The following is a 23348-nucleotide window of genomic DNA, read 5'->3' on the forward strand; positions in this document are numbered from 1 at the left end:
TTTAAGGATTTTATTTTCAAATTCTTTTCAAATGGTGGAGGGTATTCAACGTTCGGCCCGGCCGAACTTACTGCCTTTTAACTTGTTTTTTATTTGCCTTAGTAAGGCGAATATCATATGTCTACGATTTAATTGTTAATTTATCTTTCGAGACGAGCTCGTCCTAAACTAAGTCTGATGAACAAGCGAAGGAACGAAGCTTTAAATGAAAACATGTGGCAAAAAAGTGGCTTGCTATTTGTTTCATTTTACATAAGATAAATAAACTTCTTGATTTATGTCCTCAATCGACAAAAATAAACAAATGCATATTTAATTTATATGTTTCTGATATGTAGATAACAAACACCTGGAGCAACCTCATAGTTCGGATAAGTGGGCCCGGTGAATGTATTGGAGATATAGAAATGCTTGAAAATTGCCCTCGCTTGAATACATATTCAACAGGAAGTAAGTATCTCCACCTTAATATTATACGTTGTAAGTTCAAAAATATGACTAATACCGTCAAAGCTCCTTTAATCTGGCTGTGCAGTGATATGGGTGTTTTACATCTACTAACCAAAAATGCATCAAATTAAATTCGTGTGGATCTATGTAGAGTGAATTTCCACGTACTGCTAAATTGGCATAGAAACTTATGCTGATAAAGAATATATATTATAATCTTATAATGGAATTGTCTAAACCATATAAGTTTCAGTCTTATTCCAATCAATCTATCAAATTGCCGACTATCAAATCATTTTTTTCTTGTTTTGAGCCCATTTAGACGATTAGAAATCATGCTGCAAGTTTTTAGTTTTGTCCACCTCATGATAGAAGACAGTCCAACTTAACTAGTCTTTTATGACTTCAATCATAAGATGGGAGTAAATTATTTTGCTATCGGTTTGTCATACCTCAAAATATTCTTTGAGGACAAACAGAGTAAAATTTTACGTCGATTTAACTATATCCATCTATCTATCCGCATGTCCCTTGATATTAAAAAAGAGGTTCCAATCTTTAAATAAGTCTTTGAGTGTAGCAAAAACGAATAAATAATTCATATACCGATTTAGGTATAGCACTTAAATAATGCGAATGAATAATCCGCAATAATATCTTTTCCGATCATAATTACATGCATTTATCTACTGAGGTGGCCAGAAATAACTTCCACGACCATTTCCAAGTGTCCAACAGAATTTTTTCAAGAAAACTGTTGAGAAAGCTTTAAAAAGATTACCTGACTACGTCGGTGTATATTTTTATACCCTCCACCATACTATGGAGGGTATATTAACTTTGTCATTCCGTTTGTAACTCCCCGAAATACTCATGTCAGACCCAACAAAGTATATATATTCATAATCAGCATAAAATTCTAAGTCGATTTAACGATGTCCGTCTGTCTGTCTGTCTGTCTGTTGAAATCACGATACAGCCCACATTGTTTGACGTAGAGCGCCAAAATTTAGCAGAGCTATTTGCATTGTGTCTAGGATGGTTGGTATTGAAAATGAGATATATCGGTCCACGTTCTGGTATAGTCCCCATATAACGGTACCTCCCGATATTCGGTATTTTGATGATTTATGCCACATTTTTTCACGGATTTGTCTGGAAATTTGTATTTGTAGGTCATAATGGGTCCCTGAGCGTGTGGCAAAACATTGCATGTGTAGGTCCACGTTGTGGTAGCCCCCATATAACGGTACCACCCGATATTCGGTAATTTGATGATTTTTGCCACATTTTTCCACGGATTTGTCTGAAAATTGGTATTTGTTGGTCATAATGGGTTCCAGCTTCGGTGGTGAAACATTGCATGCATGGGTCCATGATTTGATATAGCCCCCATATAACGGTACCTCCCGATATTCGGTATTTTGATGGTTTTTGCCACATTTTTTCAATGATTTGTCTAAAAATTGGTATTTGTGGGTCACAATGGGTCCTAGTTCGTGTGGCGAAACATTGTAATTATAGGTCCACGTTTAGGTGCAGCCCCCATATAACGGTACCTCCCGATATTCGGCATTTTAATGGTTTTTGCCACATTTCTTCTAATGTTTCTTTTACCCTAAGGTGGAGGGTATTAAAAGTTTGGCCGGCCGAACTTAATGTTTTTTTACTTGTTTTTTCAGTAGGCAGGTTAAGTTCGTAAAGGTACTTCCGGATATTCGGTATTTTGATGATTTTAGCGACATTATTAACCGCAATTGTTTAAAATTTGATATTTGATGTTCCAAAAGGATAGTACAGCCTAAGACAGAAAAATTACTGTGCAGGTCCACGTCTTCGTATAGCCCCCATATAACGGTACCTCCCGATATACGATATTTTGATGATTTTAGCGACATTATTCACCGGAATTGTTTCAAATTTGGTATTTAAAGTTGGTAATGGATACTACAGCCTAAGACATAAAATTGTCTGCGCAGGTCCACGTCTTCGTATAACCCCCATATAACTCTACCTCCCTATATTCACTATTTTGATGATATTATATATATTCTATATATTCGATATTTTTAAAATTTAAACAGAATTTTTTAAGGATTTTATTTTTTGAAAATTTCCAAATTCATTCCAAATGGTGGAGGGTATTCAAAGTTTGACCCGGCCGAACTTACTGTTTTTTAACTTGTTCCTTTTAAGTATAGCCTCCCAATTATGGGTGCCTGCAGATTTTAAGTATTTTGATGCATTGAGAAACATTTTCCAATCATATAATTATTTTAGAGTTTCAGGTTTTTACGAAAATAGAAGAAAGTGAATAAGCAAACGTAAAATAAAAGCGGTTTCAATAGTTGGACCATGGTACCAAATATTTTGAAAGTATTCTCAGATATTACTACGTGGGGTCAATCGAAAAAAGGTTTAAAAACATAAACCCCGAAAATACAAAATTAAAAGTTGGCGAATTCTATTAATTGAAGGATATCTTTAAAACTATGACTAAAAATCTAAGACTGCAAACTAAGGACAACCACTGTTGTAGCGTCGATAGAAAAAAAGGAGGTTTCATAATAACCTTTCCTTGAACAGCATAGATAAGGCACCAGGAATGAGGTGCCTGAGTCTTCTCAAACCTTCTGTGTTCAGATTGCAACAATGGGCGTCCTCGACAGCAATGACAAGTCCGTCAGATCCGTTCAAAAATAGCAGTACCTGATATAGGACCCTGTCAAGAACTACGTTTTTTAACTACGGATATCTCTTGTGGCATGAGAAATAATACTGCGATTTTCTTCAAATTTCGTCCATCTCCATATTTGTACCAACATTAGATCTGGTGTGAATGTGGGATATAAGACCCCGCCAAATACTACATTTTTTTTAATTGCGCATACAGGGTGAGATAAGAAACTGCAACAAAGTCAAATGCCATAATTTTTACATTTTTTTAATTTTATTGAATGAATGCAAAAATTCAACGGATTGGTATCCGGAGATGGTGGCCATTGTGCGCTGGAAATGATTCGAGGAACCTCATTTTCTAACCATTCTTGGGTGGCGCGTGCTGAGTGCGATGGTGCTGAGTCCTGTTGGAATGTCCAAGGTCTGCGGCCACAATGTTTGCGTGCCCAAGGCTTTAATACACCCTAAAGAATATTTTTGCGATGATATTCGGCATTTTTCTGATGCCACGGTCGATTAATACGAGCGGAGAGCGACCATCGGCTTGGCGCTTGAGTTCTGGTGGCCAACCGAATTTTTAACTGATCTCTTTGGCAAGTAAACGATCATTTTCTTTGTTTACAAACTGCTGGACAACGAATGTTTTTTCATCGGAGAAAATCAAATTCTCTTTTGGGTCTATTTTCTTTAAGCTGTGGTGTAAGTTCTTGCACTTTTTGGAATCTCAATGGCTTTACCCCGAGCTCATTTTTCAATATTTGCCGAGTGGAATAAAGCGATATTTTCAGCTCACAACCCATTTTTCGGCCGTTTCTGCTGATGTTGCTGTTTTCTTCCGTCCACTTGCTTGACGTCGGGCTACGCAACGAGTATCACGGTAACAAGCGATGGTACGAGACACAAGAAATTTGTTCACATTTAAATGCTGGAGTGCTCTAGCGATAGCCTTTCCAGCCAAATATAAAGAAATCACACTATCACCCTTGAATTCCATCACGATTATTTTTTTTTCTGAAAAATTCTCACCAAAATGCTTTTGTACGCTTGTAAACAATATAATGAGCTGTCACTGCAATAATTTTAACAGCTGTCGGACGAAAGGCTTAGAAATAACAGCAGTCTGAAGTTGGTTGCAGTTTTGTCATCTCACCCTGTATCTCTATGTCATGAGAAATAATACTCAGATTTTCTTCAAATTTCGTTCATCGTTCATGTATATTCTTGTATTAACCACAGATCTTTTGTGAATGTGTAATAAGTACTTTCGCAAATTGCGAAATACAATCGCACATTCCCAACAATTTGTTTCAGAAATTGTTATAATGGGAAGTGTTGGTCCTTTTTGATACCTCCCCGTTTAAAATTCACGAGAATAATCTTATACATATTTCACATAAAAACGTAGGGGATTACCCGATACACCATTTGCAAGGAATTGCAAATTTTCAAACCAAAAAATACTATTAAATTAAAACAAGTAAAAAATGTAACTTTGAATACCCTCCACCATTTGGAACGATTTTGGTAATTTTCAAAAAACCAATAGCCGTTAAATTTCTGTTAAAATCTAAATTAGGAACTTCAAATACGAAATTTATAATGACTCCGCTAAACAATGTTGCTAAAATCATAAAAATACCGAATATAGGGAGTTACCGTTATATGGGGGCTATACGAAGACGTGGACCTGTATAAGCAATTTACTCTCATCGGATGTAGTACCCATTAGGAACTTCAATTTAAAAATTTGAAACATTTCTGGTGAAAAGTGTGACACAAATCATCAAAATACCGAATATCTGGAAGTACAGATATAGGGGGCCTATACCAAGACGTGGAACAACATAGCTCGTTTTCAATACCAAAAGTTCTGCAGACCTAACACACATCTATGAAAAATTGTATCAACTTACTTCAGTCGTTCGGAAGCTAGAGTGACTTTCACAGACAGACGGACATCGCTTAATCGATGTGGAATTTAGTCAATTCGATAAGAATATACATACCTTATGAGGTCTAAAAGTTATATTTTGATGTATTACAAACAGAATGACAAATTTTAGTATACCCCCCATATTATGGTAGAGGGTATAAAAAGGAAGACACACATATATCACATATAAAACGTGCTTCTAGCCTTTTCACATTTAGGTCAGAAGCAAACGTGCAAAATATAAAAGTGTTACATTAATAAAAATGTATACGACCTGATATTAGTTCCTTCCTGAGAATAACTGAGAATTTTTATATTTGAAGTCGAAATTAGCAATCCTGCTTGAAAATATTTTCAATACCATCTGTTGTCTGTCATTAAATGCACAAGAGTTATGGCTTTGAGTAAATATTTGCATTGACTAACTACCCAACTCTTTACATAATTGAATACTTCTAAATGTTTGATCCAACAACGCTCTAGTAAATTGCTTAATGACATTAGCTAATAAACATTGTTATATCGGCAATAAAATGAATTCCACCTTAGCTAAATTTATTTGCGTGTTTCTTTGAAAATGGGACACATCAAAATAAATCAAATCAATATTTGCATACACTTGTGTTCAAAAATATATTACGGATTTGAAAACTATGAACTGTGATTATGGCAAGATGTATAACTCGGATCGTACGTTTTCAACTTTTGATGTACGTCTTTTAGACCCTACAAAGTGGGTGTTTTTTTTTTAAAGCTATAGAAAAGACAAACAAACAGCAAAGAAATATGTACAAACGAATACATGAACTTTATAGAGTCTTCGACGGATACTTTTAGATGTAGCAAACGGAATGACAAAGTCATGCTACGCTTCATCTCATAATGTAGGGTATAACAAGTAATGAGATCCGACACGATTCAGACAGTGCTTTAGGAATTACAGTTGAACTATTTGTTAACTAGGTTTTACTATTCTATCCAGAACCATAATATGTCACATTAATTACACTGTGCGACATCAAAAATACACACTTGCTCCAATGTTCCAATTCTGGTTTGTGGAAGCCAACAACCACGTCACTTCAAAAATGTATTTTTTAACGGTATATTTATAAATCCGAGTTTATTTTTTTTAAGATTTGTATCACAGTGTTATCTAATTTTATACATGACTGTACTATCTGACTACGTTTAGGTATGAGGTCGTGTTCAACATGGATTTGTTTGCCGCTTTCATTTGTAGAACATTGATGGTGAAATTTTGAACCACCCATCGAATCGAAGTCACTCAAACTTCGTCCATTATTACATGATGAGTTATGACATGAATCACTGCTACAAGTAGTTTATACCATTCGTCAAAAATTAGCGTAGCGTAGCGTGGTCTGATGTTTTTTTTTGTCTTTAAATCTAGCCCTCTAACAGTGATAGTGGGAGATATTTCTTCTATTACTTGCACCACACAATGTACGAATGTATGTCCTTACAATTCTCCGACAATTGTTTCATACAGACGTTTTATTTCCGTTGAATTTTTTCCAAACATTCGAATTGCAATTTCGACAATGACATAGTCAAACATGTTTATTGTTTTACACAGATGTTGTTGAACTATTGGTAGTATTTCACGAGGATTTCGAGCGCATACTGCGTCCCGTTATGGAAAAGGAATGGTTGGAAAAGAGGCACTCCATAGAAGCATTGGACTATTTCCAGTTTTTCACAAAGGACCAGGTTACTTTCCATGGAAATATTGCAATGGTTGTAACACTTTCTATGTTGGCAGGTAATCGATGCATGTAAATTGGGTATCTTGCGACAATTCGAGCCACTGCAAACGATATACTATGAGGACGAGGGACATCTAGGTTATGTTTACTTTGTTCTCAGCGGCGAATGCATGATACTGCAGTGCCTGGAAGTTTTGGTAAGCTTAGATTGAGATGTGTTTTATAAATTAATTAGCTTGGTTTCGTATTTTCTTTTAAAAGACTGCACAAAGGATCGGACATACATTTTACAAATTATCACCTGGATTAAGTTCAGAGGATGAAATGGTAAGTACTTTTAATTCAATATGCATTGTTATAACCTACGGCACGCCGTGGTACAGGGTATTATAAGAATTTTCACTTTTGTTGATTTTCATAACATAAATTATAGGGTAGGTTTATGCTTGTGGGGATTTTAAGACAATTCCATTGAAAAAGTGTGGCTAACATCATCAAAATACCGAATATCGGGGGGTACAGTTATATGGGGGATATACGATATCGTAGACATATATAGACAATTCTTTTTGAGGGGGTAAAATGCCCACAAGGGACTCCTTTTGTGGAATTTCAGACAATTCCATTGAGAAATGTGGATAAAATCATCAAAATACCAAATATCGGGGGTACCGTTATATGGGCGCTATACGATATGGTGGACCTATTTACATAATTCTCTGCCGAGATATAAAGTACCCACAAGGAACTACTTGTGTGGATTTTCAGACAATTCCATTGAAAAATGTGGCTAAAATCATCAAAATACCGAATATCGGGGGTACCGTTATATGGGGGCTATACGATATCGTGGACCGATATAGCGCATCTTCGAACTTGACCTGCCTGCAGACAAAAGGGAGATCTGTGCAAAATTTTAGCTTCCTATCTTAATTCGTTTAGACTGTAGCGTGATTATAGCAGACGGACAGACGGACGGACAGGGCTAAATCGTCTTAGAATTTTACGCTGATCAAGAATATACATACTTTGTTGGGTCTAAAATGATTATTTCGATGAGTTACAAACGGAATGACGAACTTAATTTACCCTCCATACTTTTTTGGTGGAGGGTATAAAAATCTACTTTTAAACTGAAATAATTGGCGTAATCGGTTGGAAGATGCATTTGAAGTCTTTACAATATCACAAAGTGAGCGGTACAGTTATATGAGGTCTATTACGAGCCATTTTCGGCCACTGCGACGCGGGTTTCGATCAAGTCGCTTTCAAATCATTTCTGCTGATGTTGCTGTTTTCTCCCGTCCACTTCCTTGACGTCAGACTACGCTAAAGTATCATGGTAACGAGCGATGGCACGAGACACAAGAGATTTATTCACATTTTAATGCTGGAGTGCTGTAACGATAGGTACTTGTGGGTTTCCAGCCAAATATAAAGAAATCGCACTATCACGCTTGGATTCCGTCACGAATAACATTTCTTCTGGAAAATTCCCACCAAAAAGCTTTTGTACGCTTGTAAACAATGAGCTGTCACTGGAATAATTTTAACATCTGTCAGACGAGTGGTTTGAATTTGGTTGCAGTTTTTTTCATTTCCACCTGTTCGTCTGTCCATATATTTTTATACCCTCTACCATAGTATGGAGGGTATATTAAGTTTGTCATTCCGTTTGTAACACCTCGAAATATACATTTTATTATTATTTTAGTTTTTAGTTTAGTCTGTGGAAATCACTCTAGCTTCCGAAGGAAATGAAGTAGATTGATAAAATGTTACTCAAATGTATATTATGTCTGAAGGACATTGAAAATGGACTATGTAGGTTTACGTTTTGCTATAGCCCTTATATAACGGTACCTCCCGATATTTGGTATTTGATGATTTTAGCTACATTATTCACAGAAATTGTTTCAAATTCGGTATTTGAAGTTCGTAATGAATACTACAGCCTGTGACAGAAAATTGTCTATGCAGGTCCACGTCTTCTTACAGCCCCTATACAACGGTACCTCCCTATATTTATATATTTAATGATTTAAGCGACACATCCTAATAGATACTCCAGTCTATGACAGAAATTGCATATACTGGTCTACGTCTTCATATAGGCCCCAATATAAAGGTAACTCCCTATATTTGGTATTTTTATACCCTCCACCTTGGAAAGGAGGGTATATTTACTTTGTCATTCCGTTTGTAACATCCTTAAATATTCGTCGTAGACCATATATATATATATATATATATATATATATATATATATATATATATATATATATATATATATATATATATATATATATATATATATATATATATTTTGATGATTTATGCCACATTTTTTCACGGATTTGTCTGAATTGATAGTTGTAGGTCATAATGGGTCCCAGTTCGTGTGGTGAAACTTTGTATGTATAGGTCCACGATTTGGTATAGCCCCCATTTAACGGTACTTCCCGATACTCGGCATTTTAATGGTTTTTGACACATTTCTTCGCGGTTTTCTGTAGAAATTGGTATTTGTTGGTCTTAATGGGTTCTAGCTCTTTTGCGAAACACTGTATGTATAGGTCCACGTTTTCGTATAGTCCCATACAGCCGTATTTCCCTATATTCGATATTTTCCCATGAATATGTATAAAAATTGTAATATGTGGGTCATAATGGGCTCTAATGTTTCCTTTACGGCCGAACTTAATGTTTTTTACTTGTTATTATTAGCATGTAGTTTTCAAAGCAAAATGGTTATGAAAATTTGCAAGTTGCTTTCAATTGGTGGAGGGTATACAGGTTTTTACTTGCTATAATTCGAACTTCAGCTGTGTGAAAGCGTGCTCTTCAATTTTGTGAACAAAAAATCGTTAAACATAGCTGATGAGGTAACGGCTTCTCCTTGCTCGTGTTCAAAGAAAAATGGCCCAAGCAGCGACACGTTTTGGATGCATCGGTTTTTATACCCTACACCACAAGGTCAGGCTATTATGTCTTTGTGCATTTGTTTGTAAAATGGAGAAGGAAGCGACATAGACCCATAGTTACTTTTGAGGATCTATATAGAATCACTTTCTGAGTTGATTTATGCATGTCAGTCCGTCTGTCCATGTATTCTTGTGAACAAAATGCAGGTCGCATTTATTATCCAATTGAGATAAAATTTCCCAACCACCATTTGTTTGGCCCAAGGACGAACCCTATTGAAATTGGAGATAATCGGTAAAAATTTAGATATATATTATGTGATGTGATATATTAACATTTTCATTTTGACTTTGTGAACAAAATAAAGAATAATTTTTCACTATATACAATTTTTCACTAAAAAAATGAAATAAGTGCGAAATAGGATGTTAACTGACATCTTCCTTTCAACTCCAGGGCCTACATCGTGGTTCAGCTGGAAGATGCGCACACATTTAAGCAAACAAAAATGACCGGAAAAGACTAATAGGGGTCATTTCAAAGCGTGGACCTACTTCTTTCATGTGACAATAATCCGTCCAATGAGAGCTCAGAATGCAAATTTTTTTGGGAGTAGAATCAGTAAAATACTAAATATAAAGCGTTCAAAGTAGTAGAGCGAATGGGACTTTTAGTAAGAAAGGATTTCTATCTTTCCAGAAATTCTTCCCGAACATTCAAGATACCTTAAATCGCTTTTGCAGGTCACGATTTAAGCTATTTTTGGGGTCTTCGCCACTTTCTTCTATTTTTGGCCCTTATTTAACATCTTTGTTTCTAAGGGGGTAGAAAACCTCTTCGCATAAAATTTTCGGAGTAGGGCCCATATTGGTTTTAACCACATTCATCAATTGATTTGGCAAAAAAATTGTATTTATGCTACCCTGGGGTAAGGAACTATCATACAGATTATTGCCACAAAAAATTGTATTTATGCTACCCAGGGGTAAGGAAACATCATACAGATAATTGCCACATAGAAGTTTATTTAAGTAAAGTCCCCACATTGGAGTATCCCCAAGTCCACTTTCACATCTAATGTGTGGTCAGAAAAGAAAATTTTGTATTCTATTGAAGAGAATATTGGTTGGGAACGTAGATTTGGGATGTACGTCTATATGAAATAAACTCCGAAATGTCAATATGGGTGCTGTTGAGAATAGAAACACGACCGTTTCGTCTGTGTGTTATTTCAATTCTGATTTTATTTAAGAAATATGTTCCTTACGTACTACTGAAACTAATCTAACTTAACCTAGTCGCAGCCACACAATTGTTTTTATCTATTCTAATATTGAATGGAGAACATTGCAGGGCTGCTTGTAATTTCATTCAAGAGGTCTTGTGCATTTACTGAGCGCATCGATATCTGTGCCTGTGGGTCATAACCTTTATTATCTCACACATTATCGTATGCGTCAGCGCACAAGATCACTGAATTCTTCATATGTGATATTTATGGCGGCTGGGAAATATTTAACTTAGACCATTTATTTTTTATTGCTACATTTTCCCAGCGCCTCAATCACACTCAAAAGTATGTACAAAGTATTTTGTACAGGTGCACCGATTTGAATAATTTTTTGTACAAACATTCGTCATACCCCGAGTTAGGTTTTTAAAGAAAAAAATATTGACCACGCCTACTTTTGCGCCCACTATACATTGGGACTGCAATCCGTGAAATACCGACTATAAAGGACGCAAAATAGTAGAGCGAATTCCTTCCAGAAAATTTTTCCAAACATTTAAGATACTTTTAATCGCTTTGGCAGGTCATGATATGGGTCATAGACCCCGATAACGGAACAACCCGATTTCAAGTATATTCTACATTTTAACCATATTTTTCGTACTAATTTTATCTTATGTTGATAATTTAAAAAAAACCATCCATGCAAGAAATGATCACGTTTTAGTATCACCATCATATGATTTAAGGTATTTTCGGGGTCTTGGCCACTTTTTCCATTTTTTGGCCCTTATTTGACATCTTTGTTTCTAAGGGGGAAGAAAACCTCTTCTCATAATTTATTTTTTTATATTTATTTTTCGGAAAAGGGTCCATCTTAGTCTTGAGGCTACTTTGGATAAAAAACCCTGAGGTAGAAAACAATCTTCAGATAATTATCCACATATGCATTTATTTAAGTATAGTCCCCACATTAGTATACCCCCAAGTCCACTTTTCCAACCAATGTTTGGTCACAAAAGAAAATTTGGTATTCTATTGAATTTGTAACCCCCAAGAGAATATTGGTTGGGAACGTAGATTTGGGATGTACGTCTATATGAAATAAACTCCGAAATGTCAATCTGGGACTTATTCAGTCGGAAATTGTGGCAGAAACATGAAAAAAAATACGAAATTAGAAAGTAACACGAGACCGAACATTTCTTTAATCGTCATTGAATTACACTACGATGAAAAATGTGGACTTTATTGGATTTCCATCGCACAATTTAAATGCCCAAAAGAGTATTTCTTTGGCTATTCTGACAACATTCTACCTTCAAGTATGAGGTGAACAAAACTAAATACCAAGCAGTACGGGATTTTAAACGTTGGAAATACAAATTCGAAATTATAGATCATTTGAATGAAAATGTTAAGCTTTTTACAACAATAAATTTTTTTTTTCTGTTGCGAAAATAAAATTTTCACATTGGGCTATTATAGATGTTCTTTATCATAAAGGTATTTAACACAAAAATTAATTTCTATTTAGTCATGGAGAATGAAAATTCTGCCGCTTACATAAGTCAGATCTGTGATTTATTATGCTTTAAAAAATACGCATTAAAACTAAAAGTACGCAGACCGGGCCATCCGGCCGGCCCATAATTTAAGTCTTTAATGCTATTATATCATCCACCTTGTAACATCACTAAATGTTCGTCATAGACCCCATTAAATATGCATATATATTCATAATCAGCATAAAACTCTAAGTCGATTTGTCCGTCTGTATGTCTGTTTGTTTAAATTACGATACGGCCCACATTATTTGACGTATAGCGTCAAAATGTAGCTGAAAAATTTGTAATGTGTATAGGATGGTTGGTATTGAAAATGGTCTATCGGTTCACGTTTTGGTATACTCCCATATAACGGTATCTCTCGAAATTCGGTATTTTGATGATTTTTGCCACATTTCTCCTCGGATTTGTCTAACACATATAACGATACCTACCTATATTGGGTATGTGATAATCCACACATTTATGCGTATAATTGTTTCAAATTTGGTATTTTAGAAGGTATTTTAAAGTATAAAATTGTCAACATAGGTTCCCGTTTTGGTATGGCCCCATATTACGGCCTCAATCACTTTATGGTTTTTTGATAAGTTAACTGCATTATCCAAACTTTCTTACTGGTATATGAAGTTTAAAGTGGAACACGCTTGAATTTAGATACTTTTATATAAAAATGTTTTTTTTTTACCCTCAGATGGATGATAGTAATAATTCTGCCCGGCCGAACATAATTTTTTTACTTGTTTTTAAAGTAATATGAATTATTTGCCATTGAAATTGCGCGTTGGAGACCCCATAATTTCCATATCTTTTATCATAGTATAATTCAAAGACGATTAAACAAATGTCCGGTTCCTTAAATCATATGATGGTTATACAAAACGTGATCAGTTTTTGCATGGATGGTTTCTTGCCAAATTACCAACATTTGCCGAAAATAGTATGAAAATATGGTTAAACTGTAAGATATACTTGAAATCGGGTTGTATCCTTATCCGGGAGTTTTGGCCCATATCATGAACTGCAAAAAAGATTAAGGTATCGTGAAAGTTTAGGAAGAATTTCTGAAAGAATAGAAATCCTTTTCCCTTTATATTCGGTATTTTACTGATTGCAGTCCCAATGAATTTTGCATATTGAATTCTCATTGGACGGATTATTGTCATGTGATAGAAGTAGGTAGGTCCACGTGTTGAAATGAGCCCCATAACGTTTTGTTTGTTATTTTTATACCCTACACCACAAGGTGGTCAGGGTATTATGTCTTTGTGCATTTGTTTGTAAAAGGCAAAAGGAAACGAGATAGACCCATAGTTCCTTTTGATGATGTGCATAGAATCACATTCTGAGTCGATTTATGCATGTCCGTCCGTCTGTCCATGTATGTTTGTAAACAAAGTACAGTTCGCATTTATTGCCCTATCCAGATGAAATTTTGCACAAATCATTTGTGTGGCCTAAGGACGAACCCTATTGAAATCGGTCAAAATTTAGATATAGCTCCCATATATATCTTCGACCGATTTGCTTTTTATTGTGCACCAAACGTATAATGTCAGTCCGAATAGTATGGAATTTTGCACGTACGATCAGATTGGACCTGAAAATGAGTATGCCAAATTTGATCGAAATCGGTTCAGATATGGCTATAGCTCCTAAATATATTGTTCATCCGATTTGTTATTTTTGTCCTCCCCAGCCATAATATGCACTCTGTAACAACAATATTTGGGGAAATATTTCAAATATAGCTCAGAAATACATTTGCTAAATTTTATCGAGATCCGTTCAGATTTGGATACAGCTGCCATATATTACTTCGTCCGATTTACCTTTGATTGTGCACCAAACGTCTAATATATGCCCAAATTGGATGAAATTTCGCACTTATGACCGAAACTAGAAGCTAGTGTGTCAAATTTGGTGAAGATCGGTTCAGATATAGCTATAGCTCCCATATATACGGTTCATCCGATTTGTCATATTTGTCACCCACAGCCGTAATATGCACTCCGTAACAACGATATTCAGAGAAATATATCAAATACAGCTCAGAAATATCTTTGCAAATTTTATCGAGATCGGTTCCGATTTGTATATAGCTCCCATATATATTTTTATCCGATTTCAAATAAATTGTGCACCAAATGGGCAATACAAGTCCGAATTTAAAAGATACAAATGCATCGGCATATTTAGTCCTTTGAACTTTAAATTATAATTATAATTATAGCGTGTATGATTAAATTCTCCCATAAAAACTTTTAATTGTTATGTGGAGCTCTACTTAATTAGCAAAGTGGTGTAGGGTATCATAAAGTCGGCCCCCGCCCGACGTTAAGACTTTCTTTAATGGTTGTTTATTTAAATGTGTTCGCATCTTCCAGCTGAAGCACGATGTAGATCCTGGAGTTGAAAGCTAAATGCAAATTTCAGACATGAAAGATCGCCATTTAACATCTTATTGCGTACTATTTCATTTTTGATATTATTCATTCAGAATTCAAAACAATAACAAATGTACACTTCTAAATAGTTTTTGAATTGAAAAAATTTCACGCCAAAAGGATTTTTTCTTCTAAATTTTTATTGGCATATTTTACGCAATTTTTTTGAAAGATTCCATTCCGAAGTCGTATGAATTGTGAAAATCCGTCAAAACGTTCTTGAGTTATAAGCATAGTAACTATTAAACAAATTGAAAAAAAATCTTCAACTTGTTCGCTGGTTGGTTAGGGCTATATAATAATAACTATCTTTCCTGAGATAAATAGCTGATATTTTGCTATTTTTGCCAATATTTAATAGCAGTTGCACTGTACGGCCAAAGTTAATTTCAATGGACGCTGGTTTTTACACCCTGATGTTAAGACGTTCGAAGCTTAAAGAAAAATATTGCGATATGCCAAGTTTGAATGAAATCGTATATTCCCTTTGCTTTGAAATATGCATGTTTTTATAACCAACTATCAATTTTTGCCAGGGAATAGACTGATATTACCCATCTTCCGAGCGGAATAAAGTATGAGGACATAATTGCATTCAAATGTATCTTAGGTCCGTTGAATTCATAAGTATTGAAAATGAAATTTATGTGATGAGTTATTTTTAAGATTTTATGACACATTTTTCGACGGAAATGCAGGTTAACATCTTCGTAAATCCACCATGTAGTACCTCCCGATATTTGAAATTTTTCAGTGCAATTATCTCAAAATTGGTATTTTCTACGGCAGAATGCGGTATTTTAAAAATATTAGCGGCATTTTTTTCAATCGAATCTTTTCAAATTTGGCAAGTCCCTTCCCAATGGTGGTGTAAATGTTTTTATATCCTCCATTACACTATGGAGGGTATATTAACTTTGTCATTACGTTTGTAAATTCTCGAAATACTCATGTCAGACCCAACAATGTATATATATTCTTGATCAGCGTAAAATTCTAAGTCGATTGAGGTGTGTCCGTCTGTCTTTTGTAATAACGCTAACTTTCGAACGAATTGAGTAGCCTTCTATCTCAATTTTGCACAGGTTAAGTTCGTAAATAGGTCATGCCGGTCCACGCTTTCGTATAGCCCCATATAACGGTACATCTCAATATTTTGTTGATTTTAGCGACATTATAGACTAGAATCGATTAAAATTTCATATTAGAAGATCTTAATGGATACTTCAAACTCTGACAGAAAACTTTCTATACAAGTCCACGTTTTTGTATAGTCATTATTTTTCGACGAAATTGTTTTAAATTAATTTATAAAAAGTGCGACCTGGCTGAACTTATGTGCTGTTTTGCTTGTATTTTGAATTATGATTGAAAGAGTCTAGAAAGACAAATTAGGGCACAATATGAGGGTGAGTGTGACTTCAATCCGAAATGATGCCCTTTCAAAGGCACATCTTTAAAATGGCCACCTCTACCACCACCCTTTTATACCTAGATAAACATAATATAAAATGTCATAATACATCTCTCATTTACGCAAAGATCTGTGTTACATCTCGAAAAACTAGTTTCCGAAAAAACATTTTAAATTTATCGTTTGAAATTTGGCTTCGACAGGGGCAATTATTTGCAAAACGGTCACCAAATATCAGTGCTAAGTTTCTGTACATGATCAAGTACAGTTTAAGTATATAAATAATTCATAAGATAAATATAATTTGATTTATGTCAAACTCCAAGTACTAAAGCTGTATCTACTGTAACACACATCGAAATGGAAATTTAAGTGAAACATAATATGATTCGTGGAAATTTGAATAAATGAGCTATGCGCAAAATGTGTACATCGTGTACATCTCTCGCATTTTTAGTAGATTATTCCAAAAACTTTCCGCATATCTTCATTAAACTAATTAATATGTTTAATTCTCTCCACCCAAAGGAGTATCCGATTCGATCCACACTTCGCACATCCTATTTTTTTGGTGAAACATAGATTAAGTTTGAAGATGGGTAATATCAGTCTATTCCCTGGCAAAAATTGATAGTTGGTTATAAAAACATGCATATTTCAAAGCAAAGGGAATATACGATTTCATTCAAACTTGGTATATCGCAATATTTTTCTTTAAGCTTCGAAAGTCTTAACATCAGGATGTAAAAGCCAGCTGCTATATTTGTTTCAGCCGAAAACATATTATTATGGTTGTGTGTAGTCAACGTACAAAGTAATAAAACACGTATATATACATTTGCGCAAATCAAATTATATTTATCTTATGAATTATTTATATACTTAAACTGTACTTGATCATGTACAGAAACTTAGCACTGATATTTGGTGACCGTTTTGCAAATAATTGCCCCTGTCGAAGCCAAATTTCAAACGATAAATTTAAAATGTTTTTTCGGAAACTAGTTTTTCGAGATGTAACACAGATATTTGCGTAAATGAGAGATGTATTATGAAATTTTATATTATGTTTATCTAGGTATAAAAGGGTGGTGGTAGAGGTGGCCATTTTAAAGATGTGCCTTTGAAAGGGCATCATTTCGGATTGAAGTCACACTCACCCTCATATTGTGCCCTAATTTGTCTTTCTAGACTCTTTCAATCATAATTCAAAATACAAGCAAAACAGCACATAAGTTCAGCCAGGTCGCACTTTTTATAAATTAATTTAAAACAATTTCGTCGAAAAATAATGACTATAAAAAAACGTGGACTTGTATAGAAAGTTTTCTGTCAGAGTTTGAAGTATCCATTAAGATCTTCTAATATGAAATTTTAATCGATTCTAGTCTATAATGTCGCTAAAATCAACAAAATACCCAATATTGAGATGTACCGTTATATGGGGCTATACGAAAGCGTGGACCGGCATGACCTATTTACGAACTTAACCTGTACAAAATTGAGATAGAAGGCTACTCAATTCGTTCGAAAGTTAGCGTTATTACAACAGACAGACGGACACACCTCGACTTAGAATTTTACGCTGATCAAGAATATATATACTTTGTTGGGTCTGACATGAGTATTTCGAGAATTTACAAACGTAATGACAAAGTTAATATACCCTCCATAGTGTAATGGAGGATATAAAAACATTTACACCACCATTGGGAAGGGACTTGCCAAATTTGAAAAGATTCGATTGAAAAAAATGCCGCTAATATTTTTAAAATACCGCATTCTGCCGTAGAAAATACCAATTTTGAGATAATTGCACTGAAAAATTTCAAATATCGGGAGGTACTCCATGGTGGATTTACGAAGATGTTAACCTGCATTTCCGTCGAAAAATGTGTCATAAAATCTTACAAATAACTCATCACATAAATTTCATTTTCAATACTTATGAATTCAACGGACCTAAGATACATTTGAATGCAATTATGTCCTCATACTTTATTCCGCTCGGAAGATGGGTAATATCAGTCTATTCCCTGGCAAAAATTGATAGTTGGTTATAAAAACATGCATATTTCAAAGCAAAGGGAATATACGATTTCATTCAAACTTGGCATATCGCAATATTTTACTTTAAGCTTCGAACGTCTTAACATCAGGGTGTAAAAACCAGCGTCCATTGAAATTAACTTTTGCCGTACAGTGCAACTGCTATTAAATATTGGCAAAAATAGCAAAATATCAGCTATTTATCTCAGGAAAGATTGTTATTATTATATAGCCCTAACCAAGGACCTTTAAATATTGGCTGTAAAACACCAGCGAACAAGTTGAAGATTTTTTTTCAATTTGTTTATTAGTTACTATGCTTATAACTCAAGAACGTTTTGACGGATTTTCACAATTCATACGACTTCGGAATGGAATTTTTCAAAAACATTGCGTAAAATATGCCAATAAAAATATAGAAGAAAAAATCCTTTTGCCCTGAAATTTTTTCAATTCAAAAACTATTTAGAAGTGTAAATTTTCGATTTCGATCAAATTTGACATACTTATTTTCAGGTCCAATCTGATCGTACGTGCAAAATTCCATACTATTCGGACTGACATTATACGTTTGGTGCGCAATAAAAGGCAAATTGCTCGAAGATATATATGGGAGCTATATCTAAATTTTGAAATTTCGTCCTTGGGCCACAGCTATATATATATATTATATATATATATATATATATATATATATATATATATATATATATATATATATTTATATATATCTTGTTTTGTGGTTTATTGTTGTATTCGTTTCTACTTCTTTTTTAGAGTGCACAATCAAATTTATGACGAATGAAGGACATGTTGCGTATACACATGTATATATGTTTTCAATTTTTTGGAGTTTTCGTCGTCAGAATCGATAATAATTTCTAAATTGAATTTAACTATCATAAATAAGGAGCCATCGCTTTATAAAAGTTATGTACCCTATAAAGTATGTTAAAAAGTATAAATCTTTGTCGATTAAATTATGTCCGTGAGCCCCTCCGTTCTCTATTTGCAATTACGATAGAGCTCACCAAATGTAATATGCGTCTTTCAGACTTAGCAGATATTATTCTTAGGATTAATGATGTTACAAAAGGTATATATTTGTTATCATTATGAGGGCTATATCTACCCTCATATAATATTACCTCCTAATATTCGTGAACTAAATGTGCTCAAATGTGGCATTTTATGATTTCAGTACACTTAAGTCTAGTCCTTTAATACTGATTTCCCATATAACCTGTCGATTTGAGGTATTTTGAAGGTCTCAAAACATTTTTGAGGTTATAAAGCATTTGTTAAAAAATTACGAAAAGTCTACTTTATGATACATTTATACAATATTCCTAGGAAGTTAGAATATATACGTTTTGTTTAGGTATAATAATACCGCTAACATTCGTCATTTTGTATGTTTTTGTTATAATTTCTACCGAATTAACTGTATTTTGGCATTTAACGTTTTCAGTATTGTGAAATCAATACCGGCAATAACTGTTTACTATTTAACTTACTATTGTTCCCCATTATGCATAGCCCCAATTTAAAAGTACGTTGAGATTTTAAATGTTTTGATGCTTTGAGAAGTATTTTCAAAATTTTATGAATATATGCAAAATTTCTCGATTTTGTTCTCGACAATTCTATACAAAATTCCTTATCAAAATAGAATATTCAAGTTTTTCACTTTTGCAATTTTTCTAGAGGCTTTTCTCAAAATTTTCATTCATGAAAACGTTTCCACTATGATTACAAATAACCAAAAGAAAATTTGAGTCAAATCGGCCAAGCAGTTCTCAACTTATGTGTTGCTATTTATTTTTTAAATTCTATACATATACATTTAAAGAGGTATGTGTGGCCAGTTCCTCTGACCCCAACCAGATAGCTAGGGTTAGGGGGAGAGTCAAGAGTACGTCATATACTAACTATGGAACAAATATCTACATTATTTTGGCAAATATAAGGATTTTAGGTAAATCGAAAAAATGTGCGTAAAAGTAGGCGTGGTGACTTTTTCTTTGCATAAAAATCAAAATCGGGGTAGGACGAACATTTAAAAAATATTCAAATCCGTCTAGCCGTTCTTAGCTGATTCGATTGCCAATGAACAACAATTGATATTTAAATATATAGATTAAAAAAGTAGTCGTGGTCAGTTCCTCTGCCCCAAATAAATACTTAGGGTTGGATGGAAAGTCAACAGTATCTCGTGTAATAATTTTCAAACCGATATCTTCATTATTTTGGCAAATATAAGGATATTAGATAAATCGAAATAGTGGGCGTAAAAAATAGGCGTGGTCAATATTTTTTCTTTAAAAACATATCTCGGGGTATGACCAACGTTTGTACAAAAAATTATGTCCAGCCGTTCTCAACTGATTCCATTACCAGCGAAAAACAATTGATTTTTATACCCCCCACGTTGGAAAGGAGGGTATATTAACTTTGTCATTCCGTTTGTAACATCTTTAAATATTCGTCGTAGACCCCATAAAGTATATAGATTCATAATCAGCACAAAATTCTAAGTCGATTTCATGATGTCCGTCTGTCTGTCCGTCTGTCTGTCTGTCTATTGAAATCACGATACAGCCCACATTATTTGACGTAAAGCGCCAAAATTTAGCAGAGCAATTTGTATTGTGTCTAGAATGGTTGGTATTGAAAATGATAAATATCGGTCCACGTTCTGGTATAGTCCCCATATAACGGTACCTCCCGATATTCGGTATTTTGATGATTTATGCTACATTTTTTCACTGATTTTTTTGAAAATTGGTATTTGTAGGTCATAATGTGTCCTAATTCGTGTGGCGAAGCATTGTATGTATTGGTCCACGTTTTGGTATAGTCCCCATATAACGGTACCTCCCAATATTCGGTATTTTGGTGATTTTTGACACATTTTTTCACGAATTTGTCTGAAAATTGGTACTTCTAGGTTATAATGGGTCCTAATTCGTGTGGCGAAGCATTGTATGTATTGGTACACGTTTTGGTATAGTCCCCATATAATGGTACCTCCCGATATTCGGTAATTTGATGATTTATGCCACATTTTTTCACGTATTTGTCTGAAAATTTGGTATTTCTAGGTCATAATGTGTTCTAGCTCCTTTGGCGAAACATTGCATGTATAGGTCCACGATTTGGCATAGCCCCCATATAACGGCACCTCCCGATATTCGACTTTTTAATGGTTTTTGCCACATTTCTTCTAATGTTTTGGAGGGTATTAAAAGTTTGGCCCGGCCGAACTTAATGTTTATACCCTACAACACTATGTGTTGGGCCAGAATTTATGATTGGGCCAGAATTTATGTAACACCTCGAAATATTGGTTTCCCACATAGGAAAGTATATATGGATCTTCCTAGCTCGCCGAGCTGAGTCGATCTAGCTATGTATGTCCGTCCGTCCGTCTGTCCGTCTGTCCGTCTGTCCATGTTAATTTGTAATCACTCTACAGGTCGCAATTATGGCCCGATCTTCACGAAATTTAGAATGGAGGTGGGGCTTAGGTCAGAATAGAACCCTATTTCTTTTGGAGATGATCGCATAATATTTAGGGGTTCAAATGGACCAAATACTGAAAAATTTTCGGATTTTGCAGTAGCTATACAGGTCGCAATTATAGACCAATCGACGCGGAATTTCGCATGTAGCTAGAGTTTAGGGCGGGGAAGAAGCCTACCAATTTGGGTGGTCATCGGATAATATTTAGCGGGTAAAATAGACCATATCTTTTGTGTTGAAAAAATTCAAAATTTTTCATTAAACCGCGAATATTTTAAATACCGGCGAAATCACAAAGCCATGACAAGGTTACTTCTGACCTTTAAATTGATGTTAACATCCAACAAATCGGATATATAGCGAAATATGTGCGATATATATGTCTATCAAAGAAGATATGCTTGAAAGATCTCTTATATGTCGAGAACGGCTGAACTGATTTCGACAGTTCTCATTAATTCAGAATGGCCTCTTGACAGGAAAGAAAAAACGTCTAAAAAAATCGCATAAAAATATCTCCATGATGATGAAAATATTGATTTTTTAAAATTTTCTCATATTTTTTCAGTTTTGTCATATTTTTGGCATATTTTCATTTTGAATTAAACATTGGTAATATTTCTACAGCTAACAAACTAAGTAGTTAAGATATCAGGAATCATATACAGATCGCATTTATGGCCCGATACTTACGAAATTTTGCATGGTGATAAGATAAGGGTCAGAATAGAAGCCTACTCTTTTTGGAGATGATCGCCGTATATTTAGGGGTTGAAATGGACCAAAAAACTGCAAAATTGTCAGCAAGTCGTAATTATCAACCGATCCTCATGCACATTTGAATGGGGGTTACCGGACATTGCAAAAGCCAGTTTTGGATGGCCATCCAAAATTATTCAATGTGGGAAATAGTTTGCCAACTTTTGTAGACAAAATACGAAAATGTCCATTCCAGTGACTTTTTGGAGAATTCACAAATACAGGAAAGACGCACTCCTGACTATTTCGTTAACGCTGATTTCGTTGATGTATGTATGTATCTCATATAGATGCGTATCAGTCAAAAACCAATAATAAATGTTAATTTTTTGCCACTTCTGAGAGATTATAAGTCTTTGGGAAATATTGGTTCCAGATCTAGGAAGACCATTTAAGTGCAACATCTACCAATTGGAAATAAGCAAATTAGTTTAAGTTGCTATTATTCGAAAATTAGAGAACGAAACCTGATGGGTTTCTTTTATTATTTGTCACAATATCTTGTGGAATTCTTTCGAGTATCTCGCCTATATAAACTGTATCGTTTATTATAGTGTTGTAGGGTATTCAACGGTCGGCCCCGCTCGACTGTAGCCTTGCCTTACTTGTTTTTTACTATATATATATATATATATATA

General features: G+C 34.5%; 1 protein-coding gene across 1 annotated transcript in view; it reads left to right on the plus strand.

The window, feature by feature from the left end:
• The window catches only part of LOC101895633 (uncharacterized), a 46833-nt gene that overhangs the window by 17036 nt on the left and 6449 nt on the right, over window positions 1–23348 (plus strand). Inside the window, exons 4-7 of the mRNA XM_059123434.1 lie at window positions 339–450; window positions 6663–6796; window positions 6849–6989; window positions 7054–7119. Coding sequence (XP_058979417.1) covers window positions 339–450; window positions 6663–6796; window positions 6849–6989; window positions 7054–7119 — 453 coding nt within the window. The remainder of the gene's footprint in view (window positions 1–338; window positions 451–6662; window positions 6797–6848; window positions 6990–7053; window positions 7120–23348) is intronic.

Source organism: Musca domestica, unplaced genomic scaffold (assembly GCF_030504385.1).
Source record: "Musca domestica strain aabys unplaced genomic scaffold, Musca_domestica.polishedcontigs.V.1.1 245, whole genome shotgun sequence".
NCBI lineage: Eukaryota > Metazoa > Arthropoda > Insecta > Diptera > Muscidae > Musca > Musca domestica.